General features: G+C 61.8%; 1 protein-coding gene across 7 annotated transcripts in view; it reads right to left on the bottom strand.

The window, feature by feature from the left end:
* PIEZO1 (piezo type mechanosensitive ion channel component 1 (Er blood group)) overlaps positions 1–6,502 on the bottom strand; it is a 57,097-nt gene extending 50,595 nt beyond the window's left edge. For all 7 annotated transcript variants that reach the window (XM_024124870.3, XM_024124871.3, XM_024124874.3 and 4 more), the window contains exon 1: positions 6,124–6,502. In XM_024124870.3, the coding sequence (XP_023980638.1) occupies positions 6,124–6,187 (64 nt within the window). In that variant the 5' untranslated portion in view covers positions 6,188–6,502. The remainder of the gene's footprint in view (positions 1–6,123) is intronic.
* Positions 6,503–9,780: the final 3,278 nt, after the last annotated feature.

Below are 9,780 nucleotides of genomic sequence, written 5' to 3'. Positions count from 1 at the left end.
CGAGGGGAGGCTGGGGTGTGGCTAGGAGGTCACAGGTCACAGGCCCTGGCAGTTCCAGGAGGTGAGAGAGACCGAGGCCCAGGCCTGAGGCCGCTGAGGCCGCTGTCCGGGAGCCAGGCTGCGTCCGCTCCTGCTTTGCCCGTCCAGACCCAGCCACAGTCCGGGCCACGATCACGGGCCTTTGGCCGCTCCTGCAGGCCCAAGGAATCTGTGCACATAGCAGTTCTGTTCTTTTGTTTTCCCCAGAGGATCCACGGGAGGCCACTGAAGGGCAGGGGAGGCGAGGACAGCTGGGGGGGCGGGCCTGGCCAGCACACCTGGGCACCGCCGGGGTCGCAGCCGGGCCTGGACGCGGCCCGAGAGGCGCGTCCCTCCCGCCTCAGCTCCCTGCATGGGACACGTCCCACCACGCGGTCCGAGGTTAGGAGCCCCGGACGGAGGCCCCGCCCACGCCGGCCCCCCACCTGCTCTCAAGGACAGCAGCCCCCAGCCCCCTCCCGCTCTGCGGAAGCCGCTGGGCCCGGTTCAGCCGCCCGTTCGCTGGCAAAGGAAACCACAGGAGGCAGCTGAGGTGGCCACGGTCCCTCTTTAGCCTGACCCCGGGGAAGGAGAAGAGGCCCGGCTATATATACTCACGGAGAAAAACAGCGCGCAGGTCGGAGCCTGGTAAACAGTCGGCCGTTACAGGCAACTAAAAATACTCCCTATAATTATGTTATTAAAACACCCCAGAAAAATTGACCCGCCCCACTCGGCAAAGGCCCGAGACGGCGCAGGGAAGCGCGGGCCGTGCACGTCGGCCTGAGGGTGCCCTGGCGGCACCGGGCGGCTGGGCTGGGCCGGGCAATGCCCACTGCACTCGGCGGCTTCTGCAGGGCTGCCCGCAGCGCCAGGACCCAGCCTTGCGGGCTCCTCTCCAGGGCAGAGGCTGCTGACCCCGGGCCACCCCAAGAAACACTCTCACACGTGTCGGGGTGGGCGGGGGCGCTGCGTGGCCCCAAAGACCCGCAGCCACCTAACCTCACAGGTGGGGACACAGCAACCTTGGGCCCCAGCCACTGACCGGGGCCTTCCTTCTGAGGACGGGAAGAAAGGGTTAAAGAAGGAACTTAATCTCATCTGACCCAAAACTTCACTGTTTTATGACAAGGATTCCTACGTTACTTGTGTAATTAACGCTAAATTAAAGAATCAAAATGCGGACGGGGTGGAGGGGGGTCAAGCCTCAGGTCCCTCTGGTCCGACTGTCCACTTGGCACTGCCCTGCCCTCTCCACCCCAACCTAACCCTCCGACTGGCCACCACTAGGGGATGGGAGCCCCCCAGCTACCAGGCCACCTGTTCGCCTCCTTCCACAGATGGTCCGACCCTGGGGGGCGGCACTGGTCTGGAGCCTTGGATCTACCATCCTGCCCCCTCCCCGGCCTGGCTGACAACTTCTCTCCCTCCAGCAGACCGCTCTTGCTGGGTGCCCACCTCCCCCCAGCCCCGCCCAACCTGGACCTTGTTCTGTATGGCGTCACTGGCTGCACTGTGTTTCTTTCCCATCTGGGCTCAGCACAGCGTGAATAAACACGGCAAAGGCACTTAGAGGACCAAGGCGCCGGGAGCTGCAGGGGACCCACACCTCGCTTTACAGCCGAGGAAACCTCGGCCTCCATTAGAGAGGACGATGGGCCCAGCCCCTCCCCTGCCCACTGCCACTGGCCCTGAACCAGAACCTGGGCGCCTGCCCAGAGCACCGTCCCACGAGACCTGGATGAGAGAACGCTTGAATGAACTTGGGGAAAGGTCCCACGTGAGCACAGGAATCTGAGCAGGCGGGTGTCACGCACGGTGGCTCTGGACACCACGCCTCACCGCCTGGAAACGGCCTGGGGCCGGCGGGCAGCTCTTCCACTCGGCCCCCCAGGACTGTCCCGCCCTGCCCCGTCCAGGGACCAAGAGATCAGAAACCTGGGATAGGCCTTCAAGCTTATCAAGCTTTTATCGTCTCGTTTACAGGCGAGGAAACTGAGGCCCAGACAGAGGGGTGAGGGCCTGGCAGGTTCAGAGCAGGACAGACGCTGGTGCCACCCACAAGCCCCTCCAGCAAGGCCAGCCTCCCCCTCTCCTCCCTGAGACCTCCCACCCCAGGTTCTCCCACCCCCGCCAGCAGGTGTGGGACTCACCTGCCCTGAGAAGGAAAAGATTTCACCCCCAGATCCATCGTTTCTCGCCTGCGTTCTAGTCTCCCAAGCCCCAGGTTCCTCATCCAGAAAACAGGCTTAACTCAGAGGGGTTCAAAGGTCAGAAGTGGGGCAGAGCTCACAGGCACAGCATCGACCTCCCTGAAGACAGCCTCAGGCTCCAGCTGCTGCACAGCAGACGCAGCGGCCTCCTGACCCACTTCTGTAACTCCTGGAGTCGGCATTACAAGGAGGAATGAAATTGTTTTGGTAACCAGAGGGAAAAAGTCTACAAAGAGAAGAATCTAAATTTAAAAAGTCTACATATTTCTAAAACAGATAACAAAGAAAAGACCAAGGCTTCACTGAATTCTAAGGAACAGGGGATTCCTGAAGACCAGGGTGGTCCAGAGTGGCTTCCTGTAGGAGGCGGCTCACACTGGGCCCTAAAGACTGTGCTGGTGGGGCGGAGGCGGGGCAGGGGATACCCTCGACCCCTGTAGGGGCCCTGCCACAGAAGGCAGTCCCCTGTAGCTGCGCTCAGAGCAGATGGGCCCCTTTCCCTCTCCATCTTTGAGCACCGAAAGCGTCGGAGGGAGAGACACCGCCCAGGAAGCAGCCCCGGGGACAGGATCTGAGACGCTTGCCGTCCCCCCACCACAATCAACACTGCCCCGCAGGACCCCTCCCGCTGGGCCTGACTGCTGGTGGGATGGCCACCTGCAAGATGACCACAGACGACCCATCCTCGGTCCCTGGGCCGACCCCAGCCCCTTCCCTGATCACGCACACTGAGGTCTCGGGTCTCGTCAACCAGGCACCTGAGTCCTGCGACTTATTCAGTCCTCGGAGGGGCTGCAGGAGGCCTAGTCTCCCCCCCAAGGTGGCAGATGAAAGCGAGACCTACCCTCAGCTCTGGGGGCTTCGAAAAGGGACAGCCCCAGGCTCACTGCCAGCCTGAGAGCCTAGCGGGGTGTCACCACCAGGGGGCTGGGAGGGAACTCTCAGGCCTGTGTTTCTAACAGGGCCCCGCTGTCCCTGGCCTCCGTCTTCTCACTGCCTTCCTGCCAGCCTCACAGGGGTGTTAAGACGGTTGTGGTGAAAACACGATGAAAAGGAGGAAGTGTCCCCATTCTAAACGGCGACACGGCAGTGACACTCAGGCTGGCGCAGGTGACGACGCGTGCGTGCAGTGGGCGTGTCCACGAGGCGGAGCCCCATCCATCCCGCAAGCAGGAGCCATGTCACTGCCCTGCACGTGTTTCCCTGTCAGTGATAGTCACTGCCTGCCAACCACCTGCCTCTGGGCTACAGTGTTGCTTTTGGGAGGCCCCTTACGGCAAGAATCGTGGGGCGGGGCCCCGTTCCACGGGAATCACGAAGTGTTCTGTCCTGACGCCTCTCTAGAACCTTCCAGCTCTGGGTCCTGACCCCCAGGGCTGCAGGGACCACAGGTGAGACGTCGAAGGCCGTCACCCTTCCCGGGGGGGGGGGGGGCGGGGCGGGGAGCTGGGGAGTCTCTTCTGTGACGAGGTGGAGGTGGGATCTGGGGGGGCAAGGGGCGCCCCAGGATGACCCAAACCCTCACTGCGGCCGCTGCCTGAGCCAGCACAGGCACGGGTCTGACCCATACCCTCTGACGGCCTCATCCAGCACCGACCACTCACTGGGAAACACTGCAGAACTAACCAGCTCTACCACAGCTCGTCACAGAGTGAGGGGCGCTCAGAAGGCAGCAGCACAGCAAGGTCCCTCGGGAACTGCCCACGCCCCGACCCGAGAGCCGGCCTCCAGCCTCTCAGGTGTCACTGTGCAGGGCTCTTGGCCAGCTCTACGTCACCCTCCCACAAAGCTCAAGAAAAAATATGAACGGCCAAGCCCCCCACCCAGACACAGAATCCATGAGGGGCACGGCCAGGGTATCAGGGTTTTAATTAACAGGCTTCTTTTTGGGGACAGTTTTAGATTTGCAGGAAAGCTGAGCCAAGTGCACAAAGAATTATTCATCAGGATGTGAAAAGCTCTCAGGTGACTCCAATAGGGCCCAGGTGGGAACCCTGAGCTAGCGCCACCTCTGCCTCCAGAGACAGAGAGACCTACCCGCCCCCCAAATCACCCACTTGGGTTACAGGCAACAGCCCAAAGAACACAGATTAATTCTCGGGGTCAACAAACTCTGGCCCCGGGCCTGAGCCTGGCTCCACCACTTGTTCTGCTACAGCTCACAAGCTAGGAGTGGTGTTCACATCTTTTAATAGTTGGAAAAAATACCAGAAGAGCTCATGATGTGAAAGTATTTACTCTCCAGCCCATCACAGAAAAAGTGCGCCGACCCCGAAGGAGAAGACTGCACCATGTGGGGAGGCGCGCCCTCCCGGGCGAGCGCCCACCCGCACAGGCCTACCCAACTCCCCGCCTGGCTTCACAGCCTAAGGAGGCTGCAGGTGTGCCGCGGGGCCGTCCGAGGCCGACCTGCCCCGTTGAGAAGCTTACCAGCTTCTGAGCCTGACGCCCAGCTGCGTCTGTTCTGCTAGCCTGTTAACGTCTGCTCTCCAGAGGCACGAGGAGAAAGGCCGGCAAACCCTGCGCTCGCCGGAGCACATCCCAGACTAACCTGTCCGTACAAGGCTGACTCAGACCGTCCTCCCTGACCTCAATGGTTTGCATTGATTCCTGTCCTGAAAATGTTCCCAAGTCTCACCACCGTCCTCTGCTACAAATCAAAACACAGCCTGGGAACCGAGTGCAGGCTGCTCTGGGTCCCACATTCCTAGCCCACTGGAGCCCGCTCCTACCTATAACAGAAGTTGGCAGATTCCACCTGGAGTGATTTCAGAGGCTCTGGAAAGGCTTTCAGCATAAAAACACCAACACCCACCATGGTCTGACAAATTTTCACCCAACAGGCAGACTCACATTGCAAACCATTCCATGTTTCCGCGAATTAATTTAATCAGACCGCTTTCCAGCTCACACCCAGTAGAGACAGCCCCAGCGGAGGGAGCTGAGGGCCAAGGGCTGGCGTGTGAAGGGTGAAATGAGTCTCGGGCACCCTGCCCTGGGCACAGGGAAGCCAGGAGGGGTGCAGAGGGGAGGGGCCACGGAGCAACGGGAACCACAACCACGAGCTTTCCGGAAGGGGCACCGACGACACGGCAAGCAGAGGACACTCACGCCAGGGTTGCGGACCCTCAGCTCTGATACCAAGACCAGAGCCTTCCGCGGGGCATTCCCTCCCCCAGCCCAGGGCACAGCCTGCCCGGCCCCTCTCGCAGCACTAGAGCCCAGCGGAGTAAGCCAGGACACCAGGGCGGCAGGGAGGAACCCCAACTGTGTTTTCCAGAGCATGGGCCTGCCCTAGTCCGCCTGTGGGGTGGGGACGGGAAGGGGAAGAGTGAGGGGGGCCGAGCCCAGGGCACAACGACGTTAGAGCCTCCCGAGGCTCCAGATTAAACAGCTCCAGGCAGGAAGCCCGCCTTCTCCCAGATTGGTCAGGAAGTCGTGATGCAAATTTGAGGTGTTTTTTTTTTTTTTAAACACGAAAGAGAAAAAGAGATTCGTGCCCCCCTCACCGACACCCCAGCCCCTCCCATAGGGGCCGACATTCCCCTACCCTCGTGCCCCTACTCTCAGCGCCCAGGGCGTAGGCACGAGCCGCCCTCTCCGGGGGTCGCTCGTCGCCCGCCCCTGTGGGCGCCCGGGTGCCATGTGCCCGCCACCCCGCCGCCGCCGCCCTCCCAGCCTGGCGCTGGGACGGGCCCCCGGCCTCCCCGGCGCTCTCATGCTTCTGGAATGCGGGCGCCCAGGGCCGCGCGCGTCCCGGGGAATCTCCGCGCCCGCCCGCCCGCGCACGGTCCTCGCCCCGCCAGCCTCGCTGGGCGGCCGGGCCGGAAACCGGGAGCGGGGACGCAGACCCCGTCCCAGACCAGAGCCCGCAGCGCACGCCCCCACTCACCGGCCAGGAGCGCGAAGGGCAGCAGCAGCCAGTAGAGGACGGCGCCGAGCACGTGCGGCTCCATACCCGAGGGGCCCGCGGGGTCGGCCCGGGGTCGCTCGGCCGCCGCGGCGCTAAAGGGCGGCGCTGGGGAGCCACGGCCGGCGCATGGCGCACAGGGCGGGTCGCCGCACGTGCCGCGCGCAGTGGCCAGGACCCCGGCTGGTCGGTGGGGACACGAGCGCCTCCGCGCCCTCCTGGTCCTCCTCCTAGGGCCGGGGCCCGCCGCGCCCCGCCGGTGCCGACGGCTGGGGCCCGCGCTCGCTCCGGTGTTAGCTCTGCCCCGCAGCGGAGCGCAGCGCACGCACGGCTCTCGGCGGCTCGCGGAAGCCGAGCAGAGCAGGACGCGGCGCGGCGGCTCCCTCCTCCCTCAGCCCGCCCGCGGGCCTTTATAAGCTCGGCCCCCGCCCTCCCGGCGTGCCCGCCCCCGCGCCTCCCTGGCGGCCCGGCACGCCCCGGCACCCCCTCCGCCGCTCCGTGCCGCCCGCGCCCCCCACCAGCCCTCCCGGCCGGGGCCGGCCAGCGGGCACCGGGGACCCCCGTGCGGCGCACTCCCCGAGAAGACCTCCACCCTCAACAGCCTTGGCGCTGCCTCTCGGAGTCGCGTGGGGGCGGGCGGGGGCCGCTTCTTCCCCGGCGGCCCCGGCCCGGAGGGCTCAAGAAAGGGTCACTATCGCCCGGTTCCGCGGCAGCACGCCGCCACCCGCATCTGCGCCCCGCACTGCAGGAGCAGCTGGGGCTTTCCTCACGCGGACGCGGACCCGCAGCGCCCCCTGGGGACCGTGGGGTGGCTCGGAGGCCCCGCCCGCAGGGCCAGGGCCGCGGCCAGGCTGGATGTCGGGCGGGAGGCCCTTGAGGTCCGACGGGGGCTGGGGGCCGCTTCCACCCGCGCCTGCCACCCCCGCCAGCTCTGCCCTGATCCCTCCGCTATAGGAGGGAAGCGGTAACCGCCCTTGGGCGGCCAGGCCAGCGTCTGAGCCCAGGCTGCGCTGGGCACTTCACCCGGCCACCCCAGTTAGGCCTTCTCCACCCTTGAATTGGGCTGGGAAAGGAGAAAAAAAGAGCCGCTCGGTGTGTAAGGCAGAGCCCACCGAGGGTGACGGGACCCAGGACCGGGTGAGGGCCTGAGGAAGCTGATGGGTGCAGTGGGGACCCAGAGCCTGCAGATGGCACCGCCGGCTCCAGCTGGCCAACCGTCCCAGCTCCAACACAGGCCCAGACCCTCCCACTCTTCAAAGGCCAGAAATGGGGACTTTCATGAAAGCTGGTGTTTCAGTGCTGACTGGTTTTCTCTCTGCCTCTCCTTCCTGGAGTCATGTCTGACCCTGGACCTTCTCTAGACCCCTTGAGACTTATAGCCTCGGGGTTCCTCCCCAAGGTCAGAGACTAAAGGAGGCTGGGGACATGGGGTTGAGCTCCTTGAGAGTCCCAGGACCCACCTGTACATGCTGCCTATTCCCAGCCTCTAGAGAGATGGCTAGAACCACCCTCAAGGTTAGGCCCGAACCTGGCCCCCTGAGGCCATCCCTCGGCAGGGATTGTGGCCAGGGTCCCCGAGCAGCACCAGCGTCAAGAGAGATGACCGAAGGACAGCCCACGGCAGCTGTACTGGCTGCCGGCCTTCTGCCCAAGAGGCCAGCCCCCTCTCTGAGCCTTGGGGGGCATCTGTGAGATGGGATGGGGGCCAGCTGCAAAGCTGTGAAGATTTAAGAGGAGAACATGTAAAAGTGATGTGAAGTAGGGCTTCCCTGGTGGCGCAGTGGTTGAGAGTCCGCCTGCCGATGCAGGGGACACGGGTTCGTGCCCCGGTCCGGGAAGATCCCACGTGCCGCGGAACGGCTGGGCCCGTGAGCCATGGCCGCTGAGCCTGTGCGTCCGGAGGCTGCGCTCCGCAACGGGAGAGGCCACAGCAGTGAGAGGCCCGTGTACCAAAAAAAAAAAAAAAAAAAAAAGTGATGTGAAGTAACGCACACCCTTGAGGGGTTACCATCGGTCCCTTCGGTAACCCACCACCCTTGTCATTCGTAACCGGGCTGTGGACTGGAGGGAGGAGGGCAGAGAGAGAGGGAGAGACAACAGGCAGAACAGACACAGCATGGGGCTAGGGCTCCCCCACCCTGCCCTCTGCCTGGCCTGCCCTCAGCGTGACCAGGGGACAGCAGGGGGCCCCTCTCGGGACACTGATGTCCACCTACACCGGGCCTTGTTTGCATAGAGGGTGTAAATGCAACAACAACAAAAAGCTTAAAAACCACTCCCTTAAGCTAAGTCCTTCTCAAGCCTAGGATCCAAGGCTTTAGACCCTGTCCCAAGAGCAAAGTCTGAGGGGGAAGCAGGAGGACTCAGAATGAGGATGAGGGGACAAGAGCCCTGGGCAGGCAGGCCCCCAGCACCCCCGCAGCTTCGGGGACCTGGCTCTCAGCGCTTCCCACCCTCCCGTCTGGCTCCAGAACAAAGAAAGGACTTTCCCTGCAGAGGAGCAGAATGTATGCTTCCAAGAATTGTGAGCAGCGAAAGACAGGAAAGAAACTAACTGTTCTGGCAAATTTTGGAGCTGGTAGAAGAAATCATCGTGTATCCTGCCGTGGAGCGCTTCAAAGCAGTTAGAGAGTGAAGCAACTCTCTGTGTATCAATATGCAACAACCCCTAAAATACAGTATTACAACCGGGAAAAGCAGAGGCGTTGGCCCATGCCTGGCCTTCGTGAACACAGAGTCTCTGGGAGGAGCACAGGCCATAGCCAGGCCGGTAGGGGTGGAGCTGCACTATCCGATGGGAGGGGAACAATGGCTGCTGAAATGCCTTTTTGTGTTGTGGGTTTTTGCTGTATACACGTATCACCTATTCACAAAATACATTTTACAAGAGCACAGTGGGGACAGGTTCTCAGCAGAAGAACTTCCCAACCTGCGGACTTGCCGAGTAGGGGGCGGGGCCGTCCTGGCTGTTCAGTAATGCAGGTTCTAATCCTTTGCAGACGAGGACATGGGGGTGGAGGCGGGGACGTCATTTGCCAAAGGACAAGCCAGGCCTTAAGACCAACTTTCCTGATTCCAAGCCCAAAGCCATTTCTGCCCTACCACCCCGTGGCTCGGGGTCCTACCACACTTGTTGATTAAAATAGAAATGTAACCACTCTGAAGAACAGTGTGGAGATTCCTTAAAAAACTAAAAATAGAGCCACCATAGGATCCAGCAATCCCACTCCTGGGCATATATCCAGAGAAAACTGTAATTCAAAAAGATACATGCACCCCAATGTTCATTGCAGCACTATTCACAATAGCCAGGACATGGAAGCAACCTAAATGTCTATCGACAGATGAATGGAGAAAGAAGATGTGGCACATATTTACAATGGAATACTTTTCAGCCATAAAAAGAATGAAATAATGCCATTTGCAGCAGCATGGATGGACCTAAAGATGATCATACTAAGTGAAGTAAGTCAGACAGAGAGGCACTTCCCTGCTGGTCCAGTGGTTAAGGATCCACGCTTCCACTGCAGGGGGCACAGGTTCGATCCCTGACTGGGGAACTAAGATCCCGCATGCCACATGCTACGGACCAAAAAAAAAAAAAAAAAAAAAGAGAGAGAGAGAGAGAAAGACAAATAT

The sequence above is a fragment of the Physeter macrocephalus genome, chromosome 17 (genome assembly GCF_002837175.3).
Source record: "Physeter macrocephalus isolate SW-GA chromosome 17, ASM283717v5, whole genome shotgun sequence".
NCBI lineage: Eukaryota > Metazoa > Chordata > Mammalia > Artiodactyla > Physeteridae > Physeter > Physeter macrocephalus.
Note: the sequence above shows the minus strand (reverse complement) of the source record. Positions and strands in the feature narration are given on the sequence as shown.